The sequence below is a fragment of the Thunnus thynnus genome, chromosome 23 (genome assembly GCF_963924715.1).
Source record: "Thunnus thynnus chromosome 23, fThuThy2.1, whole genome shotgun sequence".
Lineage (NCBI taxonomy): Eukaryota > Metazoa > Chordata > Actinopteri > Scombriformes > Scombridae > Thunnus > Thunnus thynnus.
In genome coordinates, this window is record NC_089539.1 from 13,734,078 (window position 1) to 13,761,341 (window position 27,264).

At 40.7% G+C, this 27,264-nt stretch overlaps 3 protein-coding genes across 7 annotated transcripts in view; 2 read left to right on the forward strand and 1 right to left on the reverse strand.

The window, feature by feature from the left end:
* LOC137175525 (lysine-specific demethylase RSBN1L-like) overlaps nt 1–19,967 on the forward strand; it is a 38,436-nt gene extending 18,469 nt beyond the window's left edge. Inside the window, exons 5-9 of the mRNA XM_067581201.1 lie at nt 7,126–7,263; nt 8,491–8,633; nt 13,572–13,742; nt 13,874–13,982; nt 14,980–19,967. Of these exons, the coding sequence (XP_067437302.1) occupies nt 7,126–7,263; nt 8,491–8,633; nt 13,572–13,742; nt 13,874–13,982; nt 14,980–16,944 (2,526 nt within the window). The 3' untranslated portion in view covers nt 16,945–19,967. The remainder of the gene's footprint in view (nt 1–7,125; nt 7,264–8,490; nt 8,634–13,571; nt 13,743–13,873; nt 13,983–14,979) is intronic.
* A 1,405-nt stretch (nt 19,968–21,372) lies between these two features.
* LOC137175541 (transmembrane protein 60-like) lies at nt 21,373–26,893 on the reverse strand. 3 transcript variants are annotated; one of them, XM_067581241.1, is made up of 3 exons: nt 26,831–26,893; nt 23,797–23,934; nt 21,373–22,926 (listed from the first exon to the last, which is right to left on the reverse strand). In XM_067581241.1, the coding sequence occupies exons 2-3, from the start codon at nt 23,878–23,880 to the stop codon at nt 22,609–22,611; spliced, it is 402 nt and encodes a 133-aa protein (XP_067437342.1). In that variant the 5' UTR covers nt 23,881–23,934; nt 26,831–26,893; the 3' UTR covers nt 21,373–22,608. The 3 variants fall into 3 exon arrangements, with proteins under 3 accessions (XP_067437342.1, XP_067437343.1, XP_067437341.1); XM_067581242.1 differs by lacking the exon at nt 26,831–26,893 and adding an exon at nt 26,574–26,803; XM_067581240.1 differs by lacking the exon at nt 26,831–26,893 and adding an exon at nt 24,246–24,578.
* Nucleotides 24,711–27,264, forward strand: part of LOC137175530 (protein PHTF2-like) — a 52,211-nt gene continuing 49,657 nt past the window's right edge. The window contains exon 1 of one of the 3 annotated variants that reach the window (XM_067581221.1): nt 24,711–24,967. The gene's annotated coding sequence lies outside the window, so the exon portion shown is untranslated. The remainder of the gene's footprint in view (nt 24,968–27,264) is intronic. The other 2 variants (XM_067581222.1, XM_067581223.1) reach the window with 2 other exon arrangements.

Sequence of the window (27,264 nt, forward strand, 5' to 3'; positions counted from 1 at the left end):
ATAATGTTATTCTGTTTATTTCTTTCTGCTTCGGCCAGTTTCTGCGTCAACCAACAAAAAGATCCTTGATCTCTGCGTGAGTTTGAATATATTAAATCCAGATAATGAATGAGCGAGTGAAACATCTGAAATGTTCTTTGTCTGTAAATTAAGTTTTCTCTGCAAACCTGTCTCCTGAGCTGTCCCTTTAAGAGTAGTGTTCCTTGCAGGGCTAACGTCATTGTCCACTGGTCTTGTTAATTTTTTTTTTTTTCTTCCCTCCTAGCTTTCAGCAGTGACCTTGGGAGCTAGACATACAGTCTACACACACACTCACAGATGTGATATATGTACACAGGCACAGGTGTACACACACACACACACACACACACACAGATGAATGATTTTTCTTAGACTTTTTTCTCTACCTTTCTTTCTCTCTCTCCATCTTTTTGTGTCTCACTCCCTCCCTCTGTGTTGCTCGCTCTCTCTCTTTCTCTTTTTTTATGCCTCGGCTCTTTATGTTTCTGCTCTGTTGTTTGCTTCTCTGTTCCAGTCACAGAAAAACAGGACGGCTGATTTTGTTTTTGTAGTGTGTGTGTGTTTGTGTGTGTGTATGTGTGTACAAAGGGGGAGGAAAACATTTGAAACTGCTTGCAATCATCTTTTTTTTTTTGATATGTCAGTTTGTGTGCGGTCATTCTCCCCTATAGTTTTTCTTAGTTCAACCTTTAGCATTCAATTCCATATGTGGGCTCCTGGAGTGTGAGACACAACCGCCTACGCACCTCTCCATGTGTATCTAGCATATTGTAATTCATAATGAGCAGTGTGTGTTTTTGATGATCAAAATATCACTGCAGGCATCAAAGTTGCTTTGCTGCTGTTCAGTCTGTGTCTGTATTTTGTATTCAGTACCTGACTGAAGGCGTTTTCAGCGGTGGTTAGGATTATGGAAGATTACAGCACTCCATTTTCTCAGGGCAAACGCAGCCTGGCAGTCAATACATGATATGCTTAGACAGTGAGGTAATTTGGTCATTTCCTGTTTAGTCAATGGTTTTAATAATGTAGTTATGACATGAGGAGGTGAATACAAGGCTAAAGACTAGATGGTGGCTTTTTAGTGTTTTATTAATCTCTGATCACATTGTGCTCATTCGCACGCTTTCACAGCTGTGTTATTCATTCACAACAATACCCCGCATGTAAACTACCATGCTGCTTTTATTAAAGGGGACATATTGTGCTTTTTGTGACTTTCTGTTATTTTTATGGTTTTATGATGTTGGACCTCAATGTTAAACATGTCAAAGGTCTAAAACCCTGCAAGTAAAAAGCCAGGGCTTCAGTCTGCCCTGAACGCTTTGTTTACAAAGTTACCTCTACTTCCTCCACGTGGTGACGTCAGATTGTTCGCACATGCCCACATACTTTTCGTAGCCTTTGTTGCTAACATTGTTCTGTGGGTTGTTTGTGTTGTCCTCCCACATATTTCAGATCAGATACGGGTTTGAAGATGTACAGATGTATTTGAGAAGTTTCCATTCAAGCTGGCCAATCAGAAAAGAGTAGGGAGGCATTAAAGAGACAGGAGCCAACAGCCTGCTTCAGACAGATGCTTTAAATCATGCAAATATATTCCAGTAGAGCCCCAGATTAAAAATATAGACCTTGAAATATATATAGACCATACAAAACAGTCCCAGTCTGCATCATCTCACATTGCAGCTTTTAAACCACATTTAAGCTTTGACACAGTCCTGGTACGAAGTGAAATGAATTAATCGAGGAACAATAAAAGTGGAAAGCAACAATTACATCGCTTTTAATGCAAAATGTGCTTGTGCATTCACGTGGCTCTCTTTGTTGGCAAGCTGAGAGAGAGATTATGTAAGAAAAAAGTGTGTGTGATTGTGTTTGAGGCACCAGTCAGCAGCCAGAAGCTTTTGTTGTGACGCATGCACAGTAATAGACTAATAGACTTAGTACCCTGGAGAAGAAGAAAGAGAGACACAGAGAGGCAGGAAAGAGAAAAACGAAGCAGACAAACATTCAGGGGTTGAGAAGAGGTCAGATGATATGAACTCAACTAGAAAAAGTGAAGGATGAGTTGACGCAAGGAAGGAAACTCGTTATAGAATAAACAAGTGGGTACACTGGGTGAACCAGAGACGGAAAGGAGAGGAAGAAAGCGAGAATCTTGATCTAATAGACTTCCCATGAGGGACATGATGTGTATTATGAGAGAAGGAGGCAGAGGAGGAGATGGAGAGCCTGACAGAGACAAGAGAAAAATAGATAATGTGAGCAAGTGGAAAGTGAGAGAGGGTGTGAGATGATCTGTTAATAATATACTGCTTTTAGTCAAAGAGTGACAGCAAGGGAGAGATGACAGTAATGATAATTATATATAATAATATCGGCTTTTAAATCTGAATTTGTGGACTTGGAATACCAAATGAGATGCAGTAAATTTAGAGGATATTACAGGGTTTAGAGAGGAGCGGATTTGCCTTTTTTTTTTTTTTTTCATTGTTTGACTTTTGCAACAGAATGACTTCCCTTTTTTTAAAATAACTAGTGCAGTGCCTGTCCAGAATGGGCTGATTTCTTGGCCTCCAGCTGCTACTTCATTGCATAGAAAAATGAATACAGTTGATGTGAGGTGTGAATGAGTATATACATCAACAACATGAAAGAAACTAACATTCTGTTATACACAGATGTTATAAATAATAAGTACTCTAATAGTATAAATGTTCTTTTGTCATTCCAAGTAAAATAAGGGCTGCATTTAAAAATAAAATAATGTGCATCCTAAAATAAAGCGGATCGATCATATTGGGTTCTTAGATTGTTTATTTTCTGTGCCTTCAGTTCTGTTTTGAGTGGGTATGTTCGCTCCAAAGATTTGTGCTTTGTCTGTAGTGGCGCTTGACAATTGCCACGGTCTCGGAACATTTGAGACAAACTGGTTTTGAACTACCTGTGGGAAGTATTTGTTCCGTTTTACATGCGTAGCTACAGTCATTGTGTATTGGGCTCTCAGTGCTTCCAAAACATGGGTGACCTACACTCAACCATGTACCTGAACGCCACCTGTGTAGTCGCTCGCTTCTGATCTGCTTAACGTGCTGCTAACACTTCGCTTTCTGTCTAGACATGGAGTAAGAGTGTCCATTCTAGATTAAAAGCTCTGTTTACTGTCTACTTTTCTCTTTTTTAGAGCATTTTTTCTCTGACTCGTGTCACACCTCGCCTCTGCTCTCTCCCTGACATGCTGGAGTCAGTCAGCAGAGCCCTGAAGCTCCACCCTGCCCCTGCATAGAGCTAAGTGGCTCGCTAAGCGCTGGTTTATTCAAAGTTTATTAATATTTAACATGTCGCGTGTCCAAATTGCACCAAATTCGACACTGCACTCCCTCGCGTCCTCGGCAACACACCCGCCAAGTGTGAAGTCGATCGGATGAACGGTTGTGGAGATAAACGGTACAGAAAGAGAGACAGACGGACGGATACAGAGAAAAACCTTCCTTCAGTAATGAGAAGCTTATTATGACAAGCTCAGCAGTAAAAGAAACAATTAAATATGATGTCAGTCATTTGTTGTCACACATTTCCCCATTCGGTGTGTTCGCAGGCACGTACACAGGCAAGGAAGGACTGGAGCATCTTCAGCAGTACCGCTCAGAGGAAGTCTGTCACATTTCCTGTTTCCTTCTGTTTGCTTTCACTTATTTTAGACGAGCAGTGTCTGTGTGTGTGTGTGTGAGTGTGTGTGTGTGTGTGTGTACGTGCGAGTGAATCACAGACTGTTAAATTCATCCAATTATTTGAAGCAGAGGTAGTGTTTCCTAATACTCCTCCTGTGATAGTGAGCCTGCTCTCTTTGCAGACAGCGCGGGGGTTATTCTGCTGTTAAATTATGCATTTGTGAACACGCACACGCGCACACACACACACACACACACACGCACGTACGCAGGCGCAGAAAATAGACACTCAAAAAGCACAAAGAGTTATAAGTATGCAGAATGATGGATGCATACACTCACAAATACACACACTGGCTGCGAAAAAATGTGGATGCACACAAATACTTGTAAGCATGGAGGAATCCATGTGCACACACACACACACACACACAATACACACATTTTTCTCCCAGTATCTAGGTCATTGACTCTGAGACTGTTTAAAATTGTGTTGTGTGGATATGTGATGTGTTTATGGGTGTTGAATATTTCCAGCTTTTAGTCATCATCATCATCTTATGACGATATTACACAGTGTTGAGCACAGATGCAGTGAAATGAAGTGAAGAAACACACACACACGCAGCCAAACGGCTTGGCCTGTTAATGCATAATAATTGATTTAATTTCTTTATTTATGGCAGGTTAGCTGAACTCTAACAGGCAGTTGTTTGATGTGTGTATTTAGACAAATTTACTGGTTAAGTAGAGATGAAACAATTAGTTGATTAATTGATAAACATAAAACCTGAGTTTATTTATAGTGCAACATCACCCAAGTTGAATTAGATCAATAGACACAAAATGGAATAAAAGCAACAAACAAAAAAGTAAAGGCACCTTATGCATGCATAGAAACACAACTGATCAACAGAGAGTAAATCTGTAACCATTGTGATGATTGATTAATCGTTCAAGTCAATTAATCACGTAACAGTGATAAATATTTGCTTACCTATGTGAGAATATGCTGCTTTTCTCACTTTTATATCATTTTAACTTGAATATTTTGGGTTTTGGACTGTTGGTCAGACTGAGTAAGACTTTTGACAATACATTTATTAATCAAAAAATCAATATTGAAACTTGTTTGTTTTAGCCGTACAATAAACATGTTCAGGAACTTACAGTATTTAACGGCTTTTTTTAACAAAACACATTACTGCTGACAAAACACTCATTGACTTTTTATGGGATCAACTCTTTGTCCTTTAAACGCCACGTCTGACCCGTTATGACTGTTTTAACCTATGTGAGTGTGTGATTGACTGCTGGATCCACCAATAGCACATCATTATTTCATCAGTAAAACACATTCTACATGAAAATAAATGTGAATAAATGTCAATTGTCAGTGACTAAAGCTGATTATGAATGACTTGATGCTGTCTGTGGTGATAAGTTGCCTCAACTTTGTTGAAATAATTTTGATCTCAACCTTTTAAAAAACATTTTATTGTAATTGACCCCCAATACACACGTTTTTATGGTCAATCTCTATTAATCATCCTGCCTATATAAATAACCAGGCTACCGGACCAATAACATTTCCTTATTAACAGCATCATCCTGCAGGAAATGATGCAACATACACACACACACACACACACATACATCCATATACTTGCCTGTGAGCAGCTGTTTGGGGATTTAATGCCTTGCTCAAAGACGCACCTGGGAGCTGTCAAGCACCTTCCATTTCAGTCTTTTTCCAGTTCATAGTTTCCGTCTTCATTATTCCTTCATTACTCCTCCTCCCTCATCTGTCTTCTTCCCTCCCTGTAACACTCTCCTCCTCCCCTCTACTTGTCTCTTTAACATCTCCTGCCTTTCAATTATTCTTGATTATTCTTAATCTGTCACATCTCTACCTCACCCTTTTCTTCTGTCCTTCATCTCTAGTTTACTCTCCAAAAAAATGTTATTTGCATTTTCACCTTATTCTCTGCACACTCCCCTTTTGAGTTATTTCCCTCTCTCCTTTCTGTTTTTTTCTCTCTCCCAGCTTGTCCTCCTAAACTTTTTTCCCTCCTTTTCTTACCAATTTTGTCCATCTGTCACTCGTTCCCTCTCTTCCCCTTTTCCTCTTTCTCTCCTGTCTTATCCTCGCTCTCTCTCCTCCCTCTGGTCTGCCTTTTTTCCCCCTCTCTCTCTTTATCTCTGCCTTGTTGTCAAGTGGTGACTCACTAGAGGCGAGCAGCCAGTGATCTGGCCAACACACACACACACACACACACACACACATACACACACATCCTGGTCTGCCAAGAGTACAGCATGCAGGCCACATGCTGCACGTACTGCGCACACATACACACACATACAGACACACACTAACACAAAGATACTGTTGAGAGCCAAGAGTATGGGAGATGGGTTAGACAAGTAAAGAGCAGCAAACAGTCTGAGTCACACTGGTGGAGCAGAAACATCAAATGAGAACGCCACAACACACACACACACACACACACACACACACAGACAGTCTATTTTGACACCCAATAATGATTTCCAAGTTCCATGTATATTTTTAGTTTTGCAGTGTCTTAGTTTCGTGTTCCCCTGAGTCTCATTGTGAGCACACGGTATTCTACAGAGAGTGTATATCACATTATATCATTGATAGTTTACACCGCAACTTATTAGTCAAGGCTGTAATGGTGCATATACAATATAACAACCTCATGTAACTCAATGTTTTATAAGGAACAACTATTTTTTTCATGAAATGCATCCAGGTGGAAACTTCTTATCTTAATAAACCTATTATCTAAACTTATCCTTTATTGATATCCATCATTAGTAGCATCTTGTACCATTTTATACCAGTAGTGAAAATGCAGACATCATTTTATCAGATAACATCTCATATTTTGCCACAGTGACACTTTGGCCAGTCAGTGGTTCCCAATCTGGGGGGTTGGAAGAGGAAACTCTGCTGCACTAAATTAACTTTTTACTTATTTACTAAATAAAATTTCCCTCCATAAATTACTCAAAAACAAGAAAGAATCAGTAAACAAATGCAACCTCTCAAGAGGAGTCATAAGCAGATCTTGATCACCAAGAGGGGTTCATCACCACCAGGGGGCAATTAAACCAGAACATGCTATCCCTCTCACAACAGTATACCTAATATTTTGGAGATTCTTGCATGATTTGTTGTCTCCTATTGTTTTTGGAGAGAGAGGACAGCTTTCTCTCTCTGTGTTTGAGCTGTAGTGTGATAGTAGCTAAAGCAGAAGGAGTGCAGTCCTTTTGATGTATAATAATATAGTAAAGATTTACAAAAAGAACTGGACACCTGCACCTGTTGTCTGACTGAGTTACAGTAACATTATAATATCATTTAATTGTGTTATGTTTGTTTCTCTCGTGGTTGCTATAGGTGAAGAAAACGTACAGTCACGGTACATACAGAGCCGGGGCAATGAGACAGATCAGCCTGGTGGGAGCCGTGGACGAGGAGGTCGGGAATTATTTCCCAGAATTCCTAAGCATGCTGGAGGAGTCACCCTTCCTGAAGGTGAGTCAGAGATGATGCAGAGGACTGGAATGAATGGCAATAATTCTAAACGGCGACAGAATGGGTGTGTGGACAATGAACGGAAAGGTGACGGTATTCTATAGGCACGTAAGATTCAGAAAGCTTTTTTCTTTCATTGCATGGATGAAGAAGATAAACTACTGTATTTTATATTTAGCACATTAATTGGAATAAATGCGGAGGCCACAACTTATAAAATGTTTCTGTGCTGTGAGGATAAAGCTTTAGTTGTTCTGTGGTAGACATGAAAGTGCAACAGCAGAACCTGTCTGCCAAGGCTTTATTACATCTGCCAGAGCACAAAGAGACATCTTCAAATGTCTTATTTTGTTGGACGTACAGTCCAAAACCCAAAAATATTAAATTAACTATAACGTAAGACCACGAAAAGCAGCAAATTCTCATATTTAAGAACCAGGAACCATCAAATTTTTGTCATTTTTACTTAAAGAGTTTTTCGATTATCAGAACAGTTGCAGATTCATTTACTTTGGATCAACTAATCGATTAATTATTGCAGCTCTTAAAGTAGGCTTTAGTTTCTCCAGTTACAATTTACATGTTTATACTCATAAATAGTCTATTTGTTCTAAAATGCTGCTTAATGCAGTTATAAACTGCCAAAGTATGCTGATTCGTTTACACCACTGACTGTTCAGAAATATCACAAGCTGAACAGATGGAGAGATGGTGGCAGACACTTAACATCAACGATGCAGCTAATATTCTCAGTGGAGGCTGGCAAACGAGCCATTAAGTGTCACAACAATGTGACGGAGCTTCCAGCTTCAGTTTGAGAAGTTGCTTCTCTTTTTAAATGTCAGTGCAGGGACAAGCCACCAAAATACTGTGTTTACTGTCCCTGAAATGCAGGAGTGACACGCTTTCTGCTTGCTATTTTATGTTGACACTTCAAATCTCCTGCATGCAGTGTGGAGGAGTGGCGTCATATGCTGAATATCAAAAGGCCCACATCCTCTGGCGCTTCCTATCTGTCGAGGGCTTTGGCTCTGATTCGGAACCCTCTGAAAAAATCTCGGGTGCCGGTGACAAGTTTTGCTAGAGGGGCCGTTTTCTGTTCAGCTCAGCTCTGGAATAGAAATAAGATTTTCATGGACAACTGACACAGTGAGAAATTGACAAACATACAGTCCTTTGTTTATATTCCCTTATGTCCTCATTTTCTCTTTTTCTGTCTGGCTGCAGCGGACTCTTCCATGGGGAACGTTCTCCAGTCTGAGGCTGATGGATCCCACAGAGAGTGACGATGGTCCCATAATGTGGGTCAGGCCAGGAGAGCAGATGATACCTGTAGCTGATATACCCAAGTCCCCTTTTAAAAGAAAGCGGTGAGTCCAGCAGAGTTTACTGCACATTAGAGCTGCAACGGATTATTTTCATTACCTCAATTAATCGTTTTGACTATAAAATGTCAGAAAATGGTGAAAAATGCCAGTTATAATTTCCCAGAATCAAAGTCGACATCTTCATATGTCTAAAAAAAAAAGTCTAAAACATAATAATCAGTTGTGTGACAAAGAAAATCATTAAATCATCACATTTGAGAGGCTGAAACCAGCTAATGTTCAGTATTTTTTGCTTAAAAACGACTAAAACGATCATCAAAGTCATTACAGCTCTACTGCACATTACATAAATACAGTCACAAATGAAGCCAGACAATATTGTACACACTACAATGAGACAGAGAAAGAATTAGCAGGGATGTTGTTTGTACTGGCTACAAATCTCAGTGGTGTGTGTAACTTACTGAGCGTGCTTTCCTCTGTACTCTCTGCACAGCCCATGAGGACTGATTAAAAAGGGGAAAAAACAGTAGCAAAACACACTCACACATTTGAAGCAGCAGCTCTGTAGCAGCATGAAGCTTTGTTGTAGCTGAGCAGAGCCGGATGAAGCAATTACACCCTCTCTGTTTGTCTCTGTCACGGTGTCATTGTTGCTTACACACAAGCTCACACGCATACACACACACACACACACACAAAAACACATGATTTCTGCGAGTGAAACCATGAGAGAGAGAGAGTGAGATAAAAGTGAATGTGTGTGTGTGTGTGTGTTTGTGTGTGATGCGAGAGGCATGTGGCTCACCACTTAGATGAGATCATCGTTATGTTAATAGAGTCGACATCAGACGCTACTTCACATGGCAGCCAGCCAAACACGGGACGACACACCACACACATTCCTTCTGTGCATCATTTATTTCTCTCTTATCCCTCGTTGATTGGATTTTTTGTAATTCGCCCTCGAATTATTTACTCAGCCAGACTTTTCTTTGTTGGATAAAAAAAAAAAAAGGAAGTAATAAAGGAAACACACTCGCACATTTATACACGTTATGCTTTGGTTGGTGCAGGGCATCTAGACGGTGTTTGAAATGGTGGCTGTCAAGAAAAGTGTTTGCGTCTGTGTGAGTGTTATGTGTGTGCTGACTTGTCAGAAACACTTGTGCAACAGCTGGGGCTGAAAGAATCTGTTTTTATAGAGATACAAATGGATGGAGAGAGAGAAATAGAGAGGTGGTTCAACCATTCCCTCCTCTTCCTCTTTCATCTTCTCCTGTGTCTACAAAGCAAGGTGTACTTTTATCATAATTTCCCCCCTTTTTTTCTCTCTCACATCGCTCTTCATTTCATTCCCCTCCTCCCAACTCTTTGTTCATTTTTTTCCCTTAACTTCGGCCTCCTTTCTCTGTCCTTGTCCCCTCTTCCCACCTCTAAATGTCCCTCTCTATTTCTCTCACAATCTGTCTTCTGTTTCCTCCTCTTGACCTCCCTCTTTCCTGCTTTGAGTTGATTTATTTGAGTTACTGGGGTGTTATTTTCAGGAAGTGTGTTTAAAGAAAGCACATAACTTAATTATGTCAAAGCAGTGCAAAGTGTTTTGTTTATGTGTGTCTGAAAATGTGTGTCGGAAAGAAACGCAGAAAGAGAGAAAGACTTGCTCTCGTTTGCAGCGAGACCTTGTCTGCAGATTCAACATGTGCCGTGTGGAAGGCTGCTTGTGTTTGGGGAACATCTCTTCACAGAGTTGCTTCTCTTTCTCGGTGGTTTCAGTGAAAAGGTCAAGCTGTTATGCATTTCTGACAGCACTGAGACTCTCAGTCTGAGAATTCAGCTTGATTATAGTGGTCAGACGATGAAAATAAACCAAAAATATTTCAGCTTTCAGCTATCGAGCGCCGTGCTTCCAGAGATTTACAATAATTGCATAGTAACAGCGGTAGCCTCGGCCAGCGCCAGGCCTGACGAAGAACATGCTGCTGTTGCACTGTTCAGATAAAAATTGCATGATGAGTGACGGCAGCAGCCGAGGTGAGTACATCGAGCCTCTGCTGGCTTTCAGTAAGATGTCAGACTCTAGTCTGGTCAGTAACAAAGTTTCCAAGTTTGTCTTGGTAAGAGCTAGAACTGAAATGATTAAAGGAGTCATCGATCAACAAAAAATTATCAGCAACAACTTTGATAGTAGATTAAGTTTTATCAAAGCCATTTTTAAAGCAGAAATGCCAAAAGCATTCTTTCCCAGCTACTTAAATGGGAATATTTGCAATTCTCAGGACTACAACACCATGTAAACAATCAAAATTATTAGTTTTCCAACACGGGATCTTAATTCTCTGCCGTAGGTGAAATAACATGACAAAATCAACTTTTCTTCTCCACAGTAAAATTGTTGCCTCCATAACTTCCATCTGCTTTAAGTCCATGAATCCCATCGGACTCGTGTTGTGGAGGTCAGCGTATTCAGGGTTTAAATCAAAGTCACGTGGGCAGCAATGGCTCGCACAGCTGCCTGCTCTCTCTATCGGAAATAACAGCTGAATAATGTCGAACTTGTGGTTTCGTTGTGAAAGCCCTGTTAGTTTTTGAATGATAGTAAACTGAATATCTTTGGGATTTGTTTTGTTTAGTCTCTGGATTGTTGGTTTGACCAAAAGAAGATATTTGAAGATGTCATCTTGGGCTCTGGGGAATGTAATTTGCATGTTTACTCTTTTTTACAGACTAAACGATTAATCAGTAACATAGTTGGCAGACTAATCAACGGTGAAAATCATTAGTTGCAGCTCTAAGAGCATTAGTTCTGTGTGTGAGGTGTGAATATAAAGTACAGTACATCCTCTTCAGAAGCGTGCTGCAGCTTTAAGATGCACATTAACGGTGTTCGTCGTCAGAGAAGGTGGTTCCCTCCGTCTCTTGTTTCTCCTTTCCCTCCTCTCCACACTCCTTTTACAGCCTTATCCCTCCACACCCCACCTCTCTCCTTCTTTATCCCCTCTTTCCCTCCATCATCTCCTCTCCCTCCCTGCCACTCCTTTCCCCTCTCACCTATCCGTCTCGCTTTTCCTCTACCTCTCCTCCTCCTCCTCCTCCTCCCCCCGTCTTCTTTGCCACTTTATTAGCCAATAAACACACAGGAATCTCGCCTACTTGCAGCGCACAGTAACACTGTAGATACTGACACACACACACACAGAGGATAGTGTAAGAGTTGCACGAGGTGGTAGACTTCAAATATCACTCTAGATGTGTACGTTTAGCATTCCTCCCTTTACACTCTCTCTTTTCACTGTTTCACTTACCAGCTTTCCTGGTTTTACATTTATTACTGTCAGCCTGCAGCCAGCTCACACACACACACACACAGAGCTCAGTGTGTGTGTGTGTGTGTGTTTTCATTTCCCCCTACTCTGTACTATTTTCCTCAGCTTCTTTCTTCCTCTTCTACCGGCTCCTGCCTCTCTCTTCTTATCTCTGAATGAATGAATGCACAATTCAGTGTTCAGCTCGGGTAGTCTCGCTGCTGTTCTGTGTGTGTCTGTGTTACACTCTCGAAGGAATCTCTTGCAGACTCGGTGCGTGTGTGTCTATACTCTTGTTTTGAATCTGACTGCAGCTCCAGTGTGAGTCACTGATCCAGCAGTGAGCTGACTGCAGTACTTCTATTGTTTGACAACATGGCTCATTTTTATGCTTTTACTCCTCGGCTTTTCAGTCTGTACGCGTTAAGCCAAGTGTGTACTTGTGTGTTTACGCGCTCTCACACTGCTGTCTGTTTATTCTCTTTTTACTTTACACTATTTAAAATGCAACTTCTTTTTTTTTTTTTTTTTTTTTTTTTTGACGCAAAGCCCGAGTGGTTTTCCAAGAGGATGTTACACATTTTAAATTGTTTCTCATTTTCCTGCTACCTTGCTATTTTGTGTTTTGACTTATAAATATTTAATCAATCACACAAGGAGAATAATCTTTGCCAACAGGAGACATGAAAAACATTAAATAAAGTGCACTGAAAGAAAAAATGGTGCTCTTAAAGGAGGAAAAGCTGAGGTAAAATTGGGATTACAACGGAAATTATGAGATTAGATTGGATTCGATTCGAAAAATTTATTGGCAACTTTCTTTTTTTGAAAAATATATTTTATTTTATTTTATTTTATTTTTTTATATAGCAGATGAAAGTGCAGACAGACCAGATATGGGGGTAGAGAGAGAGGGGTAAGACTTGCAAAGATCTGCAGCTGGAAGTGAACCGCGGATGTGGTTATGTGGTATGCATCTTAACAAACAGGCTACCAGGGCGCCTCCATCAACTATTTTGATCATTGATAAAATTGTGTGACACACAGTTTATTATAGTAAATTGAATAAGTTCTTGGATGAAAAACAAAACAAGCAATTTAAATATGTCGCCTCTGGAAAAATACAAAGACAAAATGATTAATCAATGAACCTAGAAAACAATCAGCAGATGAATTGATAATGAAAATAATTGTTAGTTGCAACTCTAATTGTGATATCTGCAGACAATAAATATGATTTCACAATGTGCTATAAAGCATTTAGTTAGATTAGCTGAAAATGCTAAAACATTCCCTGAATAGACTACTAGGATGTTTGATATTGTGTACACTGATGCATGTTTTCATCCTCTGCATCATAGCCTCCGTAACATCCTCTCTGTCATACTAACAGTGGCATCTGGATTGCATCAGTGGGCCAGTCAACCAAGATAACAAGAAAGCCAGCAGATAAAGCCTGCTGGATTTATTTTTCCACAACAGGCAGGAAAGAAAGAAATAAACAAAGACGGAAGAGTGAGCAGTCCGCTCACCTTTGCTCATGTTCTTCTTTATTCAGACAGCAGGGAAGCAGAGGTGAAAACGGGAGAAAAGCCCCTCTTCAAACTGTTTTTTTTTTTTTTTATTTTCACTCTAATGTTTCTCTGAAGAAGAAATCATTTCTGTCCTCTCGCAGCTCCACCAATGAGGTGAAGAACCTGCTTCAGTCTCTGCCCAGGACCAGCGAGCCCAGAGAGATGCTGTTTGAAGATCGGACTCGAGCCCACGCTGATCACATCGGTCAGGGTTTTGAACGTCAGACCACAGCAGCCGTCGGCGTGCTGAAGGCCGTTTGCTTCGGAGAAGGGTAGGCAGCAAAGCAACACATGATCCTCAGCACACACACACACACACACAAAATATTTACACAGCTTATTCACCAACAGTTATCATATAATCTTTCTCTCTCTCCTCCCTCCCTTCCTCTCTTGTTTTCAGCTCGGAGCCTCCTTGTGTAACCAAAGACGTCGTGTGTTTCCACGCCGCTGATTTCTCCTATGTAGTTCAAAGGCTGCAGTTGGACTTACATGAACCTCCTCTGTCTCAGGTGTTACATTACACACATGCGCACACACACACACAGGCGGCATAGCAATAAGCACCGCTCACACATTACATCACCTCCACAGCGGAATCATCTTTATAATGTTCCTAATTAGACAGAATTGTTTACTATCCAACACTTGGTTCGTTCATGTAAACTGATGTTGGCTGCTGCCACCTGGTGGAGCAAAGTTGAACTGCAGTAACATGTTATACATGTATGACTGTAACAATAAGAAGTCTATGTGAATGCTTTCAGTACTCAATCTAGGTAATTACCAGTAATAATCCACATAAACAAAAGTAATTGTATCACTGCATCACTTATATTTTTTGCCCTTAATGTTCCCTCTGAAGCTCATACTTTTGGGTTTATAGCCTCAGCTTTTTATTGTAATATTTTAATGATAGACTGAGGAGTTGGTTTAACTTTTTCCTGCCCTCCTAAACATGATAGTAGCAGGACAAGAAGGGAAACGAAGCCGCACACACCCGACCAGTGAAAGGGCCAGATTCATAGAAAGACAAACTTTCACTTAAATGTGACGTTTCAACCTCTCTGTGTTTAACTTCCTGTGACCTTCAGATTACAGAATATTATCTCTGATTACAAGGCCTCCTTTGCATCTCTAACTTTTCTCTCACAGCGTTGTAAAAGAAGTAGTTTTTCAATTATCATAGTTAACTTTTGTCCTTGACTGAAAAAAAAATGTGTTTTGTATCACATAACATGTTGTTCTAGTCACTAAAATCAATTTGAAAATATGTTTTGCTTTGCTTATGACAATAAAAGCTTGGCTTGGACTCTTCATCTTACAATAAAACACCTCCATATAACCTCAAGTGTATTATTATCATTATTATTATTATTATTAGAGAAAACCATTCATGTTTTTCCATGAGATTATTTTCATTCCGAGTAGAATTGAAGTCGGTGTTAAAAGATGGATTACCTCTGTTTAAACCCTCATCTCCTCCTCTCCTCCTCTCTCTCTCTGCAGTGTGTGCAGTGGGTGGATGATGCCAAACTCAACCAGCTGCGTCGGGAGGGCATCCGCTACGCCCGCATCCGCCTGTGCCACGATGACGTCTACTTCATCCCCCGCAATGTGGTCCACCAGTTCAAGACCGTGTCGGCCGTCTGCAGCCTGGCGTGGCACGTGCGCTTAAAGCAGTACCACCGAGGAGAGGGAGAAGAAGAAGAGGAGGAGGAAGAGGGGGAGGAGGTGAAGGAAGAGGAGGAGGAGAAGTCGGTTGAGTCGAAGGAGAAGGAGAGGGAAATGGTGGAGTTGAAGGAGGAGGAGGAGGGGAAGGGTGAAAAGAAGGGTGAAAAAGGAGCGAAGGAGAGGATAAAGGAGGAGGACGAGGAGTTGGATGTGGCAGAAAACAGGACGTTGCCGGCTGTTAAAGTAGAGGAAGGAGATCATGGTCTTCCTCACCCTCAACATCCAGCTGTCTCGTCTCAGCCTGCTCTTTCAGTGGACTCGGACTTGAGCGGCGCAAGAGACAGAGAGGAGGAGAAGAGGGTAAAAGAGGAGGGAAAACCCAAACAGCAGGATTCACCTCCTGCTAAGGTGAAAGCAGAACCTCCAGCGTCTCCTCACTGCAAGAATAAATCCCCTTCATCCCTCCCTCTGTCACCTCCCGCCTCTCATCCTCTTCATCAGGACACAAAACCCAAAGCATCATCAAAACATCATCATTTACATCAACATCATTCAGACAGCAAAATGACGTCTTCCAGTGCAAGTTCCTCCTCCTCCTCCTCCTCTTCAGCTCCCAAATCCCCCCTCTCTCCATCTGTCTCCAAGTCTTCCTCTTCTTCTTCTTCATCACCACCAGCTGGATCTACTGTCACTCCCATGCGCTCCTCTTCTTCCGCTCCCAATCCATCCTCTCCTGTTCTGTCCACCTCATCGTCAACCTCCTCTACGTCATCCCTGACTAGTCCCAAACCTACGGTGGACTCTCACTCCGCACATCATCCACCCTCGCATCTCTCCGCACTCCCTCCTTCCACCGTTTCCTCGTCTTCCTCGCTGCCTCCCTCCTCTCAGTCAGACAAACCGAAGGACAAAGACTCGCAAAGAATCCCTTCAGACACACGGACACAGTCAGAGGTTCGAGCATCGCACAGGTCGCAGGCCAAAGGAAAACACGCGGCGGACGTACAGACACACACTCGAACGGCGACGGATGCACGGACACACACGCTCCCGGAGAAATGGACTCACAGCAGCGCCGAATCGGATTCGCAGCTACTTCCGCCGCAGGACGCGGCGAGGCAAGGACTTTACATGCAGCAATACACACCCCAGCATCTCCCACCTCCTCCTCCTCACCCTCACCTCCCTCAGATGCTCCCTCCCTCCTTCCCCCCTCTCCTGCCACACTCCCACCACCCTCACAGACCTCCCATCCTCCCCCCGAACCCGCTATCCAACCCCTCTCTCCCCTCCCAAACCCAAAATCTGAACTCTTTTCTCAGTCACAAACCAGCACCGCACTCAGTTCACATGAGCCAGCTTCACCTGCACCAACCGAATATCACCACCCAGTCTCAACCTTACTACCCCCAGCCTCCCCTAATCGCCCCCCATACCTCCCCCTCTCAACCAAACACTCCCCTCACCAGCTCACACTCTCACCTCCCTCACCCACACCAGTACGCCAAAACCTTCTTCCCCCCTCAGCATCCCCACTTCCCCTCTCACCACTTCCTCCCGCCTCAGTCTTTCCTCTCTCCCCCACCCAGCTCCTTCCCGCTACAGTACCAAACCTCAGCACCAGCGCAGGTTCAGCCCCCTCCGTCTCAGTCTTTCCCTCACCCCCCTCCTCCTCCTTCCTCCTCACAATCTCCGCCTCCCCCACCTCCTCCCCCACTTCCACCTCCTCCTCCCCAGCCTTCCCTGTCTGTCCTTTCCCTTCCCCCAAAGCATGAAGAGGAGCAGAAACAGATTTTATAGTAGTATTTTGTACATAATGATGCTGTTTCTAAATGACTGTACATGTACAGGGTTTTATTTTGGTTGTGTTGTTGTAAAACGATGTAAAAAGGAAAGACAGTATCGTAGTTTATAAAGCAGAGTTGGACTTTATTTACCCCCAGACCTCTGAACTGGACTGGTTTCGATTGTACTGAATTTGATGCTTGGTTGCGCTCGAGTTCAAAAATAATGAGAATTTATTGCATTTACTGGTAGTTTTGGTGGTTAGTCGTGTATGGGTTCAGGTTCAAGGTTCGAATGTGCTCCCAGTTTTGTCAAGTCTGCCAAACTGCTGTCTGGTTCTGTTTTTTTTGATGTCAGAGTAACCCTCTAAAATATCATCAGAATATCTGTGAGCCATCAGAGGTAGGAAGAGAATTTAAAAAAAAAAAAGGTAAATTTCTGCAGACATATTTATATAAAAAGAAAAAGGTCACGAGGACGGCCTTTTCGTGAAACTTGCAGCTAATGCTTCCATTTTTGTGGCTTTTTTTCTAGTATATATACTTTGTGCCCAAGACTGTTTCTGAAATAACGATGGGTCAAACTGTGATATTACACAATAGTGTCGTATTGATGTAATATTACTACATTTCTTCTACTATATTGTATTGATACATCTTCATCAATACAGTATATTGCAGTACTTCTCCCTAATATTGTAATTTGAGCAATAATGCTCTGCAATAATCTGCATTTCCCATTTATTGATATGGCGACAGGAAATATCAGTATTTTTTATGCTAATTTCAAAGCTACTGATAAAAAGCCAGTAATGTCCTGTTGAAAGATGTTCACTGAGGATTCATCGTGTCTAAACAGAATTAGCAGGTGTCTTTTTTTTTAATCAGTTCCAGTGTTTTTTTTTTGTGCTACTAAACAAAAGGAGAGAACCCTGTTTTAAATTATAAATCAGTATAGTAACCCACAGTATACATTTACACTGTACTGAAACCATAAAGAGAGTCACAGTTTAAAGTATTTAGATGATCTTGTACCTCCTTAGCAGTGGCAGAGCTCTTGGTGTAATTTTGCTGTGTTTTCAGTGTCTTTTGGATGTGTACCAAGGTCTCCTAATTTTGGAAACCAAGCACTTTCTTCTCAGCCAAGGAAGAATTCGACCCAGCCAAGGCTGCTACACAAACAAGCCTTCAGAGTCTCAGGAAGAAGAAAAAAAAAAAAAAAAATCAGGACACATTCATGAATATTTTGGTCTCCTGGAAAGAAAGAAAAAAAAAAAAACACCTAAAACCTGATCCACTGATTTTACTCGTTCAGGGTCACTGAACAAAACTCTGGTACATTATGTTCGTACCTGTGCAGCTACATTAAGAGCTCGCCATTTAAGAGTTACCTTTCACAACATCTGGATTAAAGACAAAATAAGAAGAGCAATATCATACAGATGCAGCAGATCAAGACTTCCTACACGTGACTCATCACAGCACTTTGTGAATAAGTCGAGCGCAGTCGATGTTACGGAAAGACACTCTGGGTTGTGAATCCGCAGATTATGTCCGACTCTTGTCTCAACAGGGCAATTTCAGGTTCTTCCAAGATTATTACTTTTTGGTTCATTCAGGCCTTCTGTGAAAAGATGTTTTATATTCTTTATGGACACTTTTAAAACAGACGGTACTCTGTCGAGAGGTCATTCCCGAAGCACTATTTATCCAGTTCCTCTACAGTGTGGAGCATCCTGTCTATAAATGTTTTATTTATCAACCAGGGACTGAAGTGACCTCCTGTGTTTAAGAAAAAAAAAAAGAAAAAAAAAAAAAAAAAGTACAATAAATTATTGAAACTGTTTTTAGCAACAACTATGAGGAGTATATGTTTTTCCAGATGGTGAATATCTGATTACAGAGTCGAACTCATGCTCGTCCCACACTTGTGGAACTTGATTTATTTTTGCCATTGATGTCTTGACTTTACTGAATCAATATTGGAGTACAGCCCACTTGCTAATGTAGCCCACAACATTTCCCCAGTGCCTGTCCTTAACTGTGAACTACTTAAGCGGTCCAGAGCCATGCGGAGAAGCGGTTCTGTCCTTTTTTACGTTGGTAGTTTTTCAAGAGTCCCAATTTTAAGTTTTTCACTGGAAAATGAGAGTCAAGCCTTAAATTGGTCTCTAAAGCTGCTGAAACATCTCCAAAATATCTGCGGTGTAAGTCGGGATGAGTCAAACTGCGCAGCTCAGCGGGACGAAAGCCTAAAAGCAGGGTTTGTGTTTTTTCATCATTAGTCTCACCGCTTGCCCGGAAAATCTTTGGAAAATGAAAGATAAAGCTCTCTGTCTGCCTCTGAGGGCTTCGTTTCACTGACAGAACTCTTCGCTGTGTGGCTCTGGAGAGATCGAGGTGATAATTAAGCACTTGATGCCGGTTGCAAGGCGCTCTCTGCAGCTCTTTTTATGCTTTTGGGTTTCAGATGTTACACAAAAAAAAAAAAAAAAAAAAAAACCCTGACAGGAACTTATATATTTTTTGTACAAATGTGACAAAAATTATGGTTGAAAACAAAAAAAGTCTTCAGGGGACTAGCGTTGTTTTCACAGAGTTTATTTATCTCAAGGTTTGGTTTGTTGTTTTTTTTTCCTATTTTGTTTCTGTGATTTTTAACTGTCAGCACTGTAGTGTACATAAGAAGTTTTGTAAAGAGGAAAAAAAAAAACTTGTAGTGTGGTTTCTACTTTAAATATGAGCCTAGCTAATAAAAGGTTCAATGTATGAAAACGTTTGCAACCGTGATAGATGTCTGTAGGTGTTATTGAGAGGCCGTACCTCTCACCTTTGTCTGATGTATACCTGCCTGTGTTTTCTCTCATTGTGTTGTTGCTAATGTAAGCCGCCCACACTCTCTGTAGTCTGCAGCAATGAGCTCAGCAGTTTTTACCAGGCGAGATTCGAGCAGACAACACATAACACACCACAATGCAGTAGCCCCGTAATTCAGGGCCGGAGTGTGTCAGGTCAAATACAACTCAAATACAGCCTTTTCCCCCTCTCTTTTCATCCTTTCATGCACTGTCTCTCTCTGTTTCTTTCTCACACACACACAGCAGGAATGCCAGAGGAGCTCAGCTGACCTTTTAAAGAGCGGGAGTGGGCGTAAAGGCAGGAAGTTTGAGCAGAGACAAAGAGAAGGGTTTTTGGAGGGATTGCACAGAAGGAAAAAAAAAAACCTAATTGAATGTACAGTCTGTGTTTGTGCCAGAAACACAGGGGTCGTGACTCCTTTAAAGGGTCACAAGATGAATCTGAGGGGGTTGGAGATGAAGATTGGGGCAGAAAAGAAGAAGAAAAACTTCTGCTATACAAATTTATATTCAAATTTTGGACTTTTCTCTTATATTTGCTTTTTCTGTGACATTATCTGTAAAGTGACAAGTAACTCCAGCCTCAAAAGCAGCAAAAAGTATAATATTTCTCCCTGAAATGTAGTATATGTAGAGGAATATAAAGTGGAAATACTTTAGATAAGTACAAAAACCTCAAGATTGTATTTAAAGATCCCCTCCAGACGTGAAAATACCCTTTTTGAATAATAATTGGCGTCTGCTATGGTTTTTACATAAAAAAGTTAAATTACCTGGTTAGAAATTCTTAAAATACATCTACTCTTTCCTCTAGTTTCAGTACTTAGTATCATTATTATAATAGCAGCTAGCATGTAGGCTATATACTGTACTTTATAGTCAAATTACTTTCTAATTTCAAACACAAACTTTCATTTTTCATCTTCACACTTCTGCTCTACATCCAACATATCAAACCCTGCTTGGTTTCAACTGTTCCTGTTTCTGTACATACAGTTGAGGTACTTCTGCCTTCTGCTGCTGAAGGTCAGTAGGGGTTTGGTGTCTGAAACTTGCTTGAAGGTGAGCTGTGGATGCGTCAGTCATGAACTGTGCTGCTGTAAATCGTTTCTCCAAACGCTTTCAGTTCCTCTGGTGGCTTTTTCCCGTCGCTGTCGATGGCAGCGTCATGACAGCTTGTGTGTGAAAACAAACACTGCGAACTATAAACACTGATCCCATCCGGTTACACTTTAATATTCGGTAAAGTCTTAAAATCTTACAATATTTTAAGTGTTATATAATGAGCTAACATGGCCAGCAGACTAATGGAGAGAGAGAAGACAGACTTCAGTGTGTTCTGTCTGACCAGACACACACACACACACACACACTGCTGCCGGCTCTGTGGTTGCTTCTCAGTTCATTTTAGGTTATGTCCCAGCAGGATTTTTCCCCAACCACAATACTTTGTTTTGCATAGTCTGCAACTAATATAGCCTGTCTGAGTATATGGAAATACTTAGATGTGACTTTGTATTGTTATTGCTACCACTAAATGGTACAATTTTAATATCTTCATGGCTGCTTGACATAGATACCCACAGTTCTAGTGCAGAACCTTCATTTATTTAATTTTTTTACAAGACATGCATCAATTATCAAATACTTTCGATCTCAAAAAAACAAGTATTCATTCGCTTTTCAACACAGTGCAAAATAATGCAAAGAATGTATTTGAAATACTGAACAATCAAATGGCACGAAAACAAATGTCGCTCATGCACAGTGTCAGCTGTTGAAGTCAAAATGTGAAACAATAATTAACTTGACATAAAAAACGTATTTATCTAAATGTATGAGTAAAGTACTTCGGTCACCGAGTGCAACACGCGTCAAGGATTCTGTCTTATTGACCTTCAGTCTCGGTGCGGAGACATTATCAGAGCTTACTGACTTTCGCGTGACACGTGATGATTTACATGGTACAAAAGAGACCTTGTACAGGGCAGAGGGAGGAATATCACAAGTTGTTCCAGGATGCATTTGTGTACCGAACAGTTTCTTAAAACTGCTGTTCATTTCTTGAGTGCTTGCAGCCAAAACAAGCTGTTACCATGAACTCTTTTTGGGTTAATTTATAACTTGTAAAACAATATTTGGCCAGAAACCCTCCACGGGTCAGGAATGAGAGGAAAAACTAATGTAGTGTAAATACAGCCGCACAATATCAACAATATTTACAAAAAAAACCTCATACCTATACGTACAGTCACTCTGCAGTGAGTGACAACTTATGCTTAAAAGAAAAAGGAAAATTCACCAACTACCTTCCAGTTAAAGAGCAGCTCTGCTGGCTTATATACAGAAAACAACACTTAGAAACAAAACACAAACATTGGAGGAATCTACTCCTCTAGTTTAAGCTTCACAGTAGTTTTACAAGGATACAGTTGATCCTCTTATGACAGTTTTTTCTTCATAACGAAAATGCAATTATTACTTGACTCTGTTGAGCTGTTCTGAAATTTTCAAACGTGATGGATTCACTAGCATCTCCTAAGCAGCAAAGACAGCAGAGACCCAGCTCTGCTAAAGCCCAGCGCGGTCCGCTGAGGTCTGAACACACATGAATCTTTGTTCAACACAGAATTTCTTATTCTTGAGATGAATGATTTGATTCTTCCATGAGCGTCAGTCCTGGAAATATTCAATGAAAAAGCTCCGGTTTCACTAAGTCATGGTCATACAAACACAAATTAGTTCCCAACACTGGTTTTCAGATTTTTTTTTTAAACAGTGTTTTGATTGATGTGATTATTTATGATGAGGTTTGATCCCTCTTAAGCCTCTCTCCTCTCGGGAAAGATATTCAGCCCCAGCTCCACCAGCGCCCCCAGTAACATGGTCCACAGTGGTATGCAAACAAACGTCAGCTTAACGTCGGCCAGCTTCTCCAGCTTGGCGCACAGTGTCAGGCAGAAGCCCAGCTTGAGCAGCATGGCCGCCAGGTACCAGGCACGCAGGCGCAGGTCCGGCGAACCGTTGCGCGGGTCATAACCAGGCTTGCAACGGCCCGCCATCTTGATGGCAAGCATGAGGATGAGGATGCCATCGAAGACCCAAACCGGGAGGAAGATGAGGAACCAGTTCCACTGCACCTGGAGGGAGGGAACGGAGAGGATTATAGTCAAGGTTTTTTTTTATCCACAATTTCTTCAGTGTGATGAGTTCATTTCTAGTACGGCTGTCAGAGAAACTTAACTATGTGATGACTTTGAAAATATGGATTACCGCAGCAACAATGCACTGGATCCAGATAAAATACCATAAATACACTCACTGAGACGTACAATAAATTCACAATTACATTGATGAGGAGTGCTAGCCATGTAAAAACTGCTGAGGTATCAGCTAATGAAATACTTTTAACTGGCTGAAGACACAACTAAACGTGTATTTTATAAATGTCAGTATACATCAGGATTATTCTGATGCTCAGATCAACCATTCAATTAAGCTGGAAGCCAAAGATGTAATACTACACTATGAAAACAAACACCAGAAAGTTCAGGACCGTCAATTTATTAATTTTAGTGGAAAAATTTCACATTCATAAATCCAAGTTCTCAAGGTCTTGCCCATCAGTTGAACTTTTCATGATTGAATTTAGAAAATATTTTGAGTCTATTCAACTTATAAACAATAAAAAATGTGCACATACAGTTAGTATGCTACAATAACTTATTTTAAATTAATCTGATATTATTACCTACCTTTTCTGTTAAGTTATCTTTCTGTCTATGTATTTATTATTATTGCTTTTACCCTTTGTCCTGTTACCATGTTGACTCGATCAAACTGAAAGTGAAGTTTTTTATGTTATCTTTATTTGATTATGATGCCTACTTGTGTTATGTTATTGTCTTAATGTCACAGATGATGTAAGTGACGCTTTCTATAAATAAAGAGATGGATTTTTTTTAACATATTTTAAGTACCTGGATACCAAGTAGGACACAAAAACTTACCTTCCCGTCCAGTTTGAGTACCAACATGATGAGAAAGACCAGGGTGAAGACCCACGTCAACAAAACCCGCTGAGCCAGAGACATGTCATCGACTGGGGAAAGATCAGGGGAGGAGACCGGGAAACAGACAGACAGAAGCTGGGCAGACACAGAAAATGTTAAAAACAATGTTATGATCAATGTTTTGTTCTGTGGGGTAACGTTATTCTAGCAAGAAAATCAATAAATAGCAGCTAAGAACAGGCAGTAACGCTGCAATAGCTACGTAATAAAAACGTATTTATCATATTGTTTAGTACATCAAACTGAATTTCGCCAACACTAACTGGAATCACTTTTAATTGGTTTTTCATTCATAAATTGTTAAGCTAACGCTACGATGACCGTTAGCGTTTACAATCCATAGCGTTTAGCTAACCGGCTTTAACTTAAAACAACGTCTGACTCACCTCAGCGTGTTTCTAAATCGGTGACCAGCATTTTCCTCTGCTCTTATACCACACACTAATGCTAATATTTACAGTGTTTCTGCCGTTTAATCACATAATTATCACCAGACGTATCCGTTAACGACAACAGACGGAGGGAGACTTTGGTCCGTTATCTGTGGTGGTCCCGCCCATCCTGGAAGCTAATTGGTTCCCGTGTTGCAGCGTCATTTTCACTTTCAACGTCTATCATTTCGATATTTAACCGTAAAGTGTTTGCACGGGCGCAAGTTTATTTTCAAATATTCTTGTAGTGCGTTTCAACGTCCACTAGGGGTAAGTAAAGTTCTGTCTATTCCTCCTGCTGGCTGTGTTTATATATGATTCACAGCGGCTCTACCTGAAAAAGGAAAGTTTTTTTTTTCTTTTTTCAGTTAACTTCCTTATTGATATGTGAACCCGCTCTACTTTTCTTGTATTTACCGTTAATAACCGTTGGTGACATTTTGGCTAAAAATGTAATGGCGCGTTTATACTGTCGTTTACGGGAATGAACTGAAGTAGTATTTTTTACAGTGAGAGGCTGAAAGCGAGAAGCTAAATGCTCCAAACAGCGGCGAGCAGCAGACGCTGAGCATCTCTCACCAGACAATGGACAAGCTTCACTAGCACCCGTGTAGTTTAAACCACGTCTAGAAAGCACTGTTTCTGTGTGTGGAGAGTTGGACTCGGGAGTCAGCGAGGTAAGATTGAGCAGCTTTGCATGATATGTTTGGACAGCGGTGTTTGAGAAGGGACAGCCGTGTGGGCTCTTTGTGCCTGCCGGGGAGCTCAGCTAACTAGGTAACGTTAGCAAGACATGAGCCAGCAGCAGAGGAGGAAGAAAGAGGAGGAGGAGGTGGAGGAGGACGACTGGCTGTGTGAACTGAACCGTGAGCAGTGTCTGAAAACACTGTGACTGCATCTACATGGAGGCTAGCTGCAAGATTAGCTGCCTTTAAAACTGACTTATAGCGCTGCACAGCTTGTGTCCACTTTAGTAGTGAAAATACACACAATAGCTCGATTTTGCAGTTGTACACTTCACGACTGTAACATCCCTGACTCACCTCGACTTTAAAACATTATATTGTAGCATGTTTTACGTTACTTTAATTGGCTCTACTCACTTTAATCCTTCCACTTAAATACTACCGGAGGCTGCAACTAACTATTATTTCCATTACAGGGTTTCCCGCAGTGTTGTATAGTGTGTGTGTGTGTGTGTGTGTGAAGGGGAAATGAAATTAATACACTTATGTCAAATAAAACATTAATCTTAAGTGGTAACGGGCAGACCTGCAGTTTCACACAGCAGTGTCATGTGTATGAATGTGACTTTTATTCAGGCTTCTAACTAGAGCTGCAACCATTAGTCGATAAATCGATTAAACCAAATATTTTGATAATCGATGAATCATTTTTTTAAAGAAAATATGCCAACATTTCCAGGTTCCAGCTTCTTAAATGTGAATGTTTTTCTGGTTTATTTAGTCCTCTGTGGCAGGAAATGGAGTATTTTTGAGTTTGGACAAAACAAGACATTGTAGTTTGCATTTTGGGCAACAGTGGGAAACCGTTATAGTCAATTTTCACCATTTTCTGACATTTTATAGATCAAACAACTAATCGATTAATCGAGAAAATAATGACGACAGATGAAAATAATCATTAGTTGCAGTCCTACTTCTAACTAGGGATGCAGCAATTATAGATTTTGATGGTACCATTATAGTCTGAGAAAAAAATGATTTCACAATTATTGTACATTCATTTATTTCATAATACTACGGATGGATAAAACAACATGAGCTTGTTCTGTTTTGAAGAGGAAGCATAAGACACACACTTCACCAAGGATTCTGCAGCAGTACAAGAGGTCGTCTTAGGCTAAAAGTGAATAAGAAAAATGAAAATAATCCACGTAAGATTAACTTCGATTGGACATTGCTGTAATTACTTTAGTTGATTTCATAATATTTAAAATAAAGTATTTTTAATTATTAATATTAATGTAAGATTAAGATGAACTTAATTGATCCCCAAGGGGAAAATATTACTAATGAAGGTAATAAACTCAACTGTTTTTATCATCAACTGTCATCTGTGCCTTTTTTAAATTCATTTTTAGTAATCTATTTTAATACTTAATCTAATTTTACGTGTGGTTTTGCAGTTTTAGTAAAAATGCAGGTGTTATTAATCACTCAAATGCAATTAATTAGATCCCATGGTATCCCAAAGTAGAATACTGGAAGTCTACAAGATCCTACGTTAAGTTAGTCTTTTACATCTGGGATATTTACCTACCTGACCAGTGTTTGCTCAACACAGATGGGACGAAGCAACAGGATGTGGTCACACTGAAGCCCTTGAGAAGAATACATGCAGTTTTTCCTGCTTTGTTGCCGTTGGCTGCTGCACTGAAAGCCCAACTCTTAACTCACCACTACTTTGTTGACTATAAGTGACACTTTTATATTTAATTCTCTACCAGCACAATGTTTCATTAAGTAACTTTCCACTAAAGTAATGATTTTTAACATAATTATTACTAAATGTATTACCTTCCCTTGAGCGTGTATCGCTGGAGGGTGATCTCAAAGATGTTGCATAATGTTTGAGGTGTTGGATCCTTTAGCAGCGACTTTTCTTTGGCAAGTTTTATAAATTGGAGATCCTTCTTCATGAACGCCCCCCTGGCAATTCTATATTTATCCATGATACTCCCACTGACCACTGGATACAACACTTCAATGTTGGGTCCCTCAGCCATTGTCAACATGTGTTGTCTCCTTAGCCAACGTAGCCCCCCTCAAACACACATGAAGGGAGACCATCAAATGAGCTATGCATGAGATCTAATGATATTTTTTATAAATTGGCATGGATCTCTTAAATATTTATTTGTTTAAAAAATGTGAAAAAGTATAATTGTTTTGGAATAATGAGAGTTAAGAGTATCAGCAGGTTCCCTTTTGAGCTACAACACAGTGTTCAG

Coding starts and splice junctions, on each gene's coding strand:
- LOC137175541 (XM_067581241.1), bottom strand. CDS start 23,880: ATGTCTCTGGCTCAGCGGGTTTTGTTGACGTGGGTCTTCACCCTGGTC. Junction 22,927..23,796: donor TACTCAAACTGGACGGGAAG/GTAAGTTTTTGT, acceptor CCCTCCCTCCAG/GTGCAGTGGAACTGGTTCCT.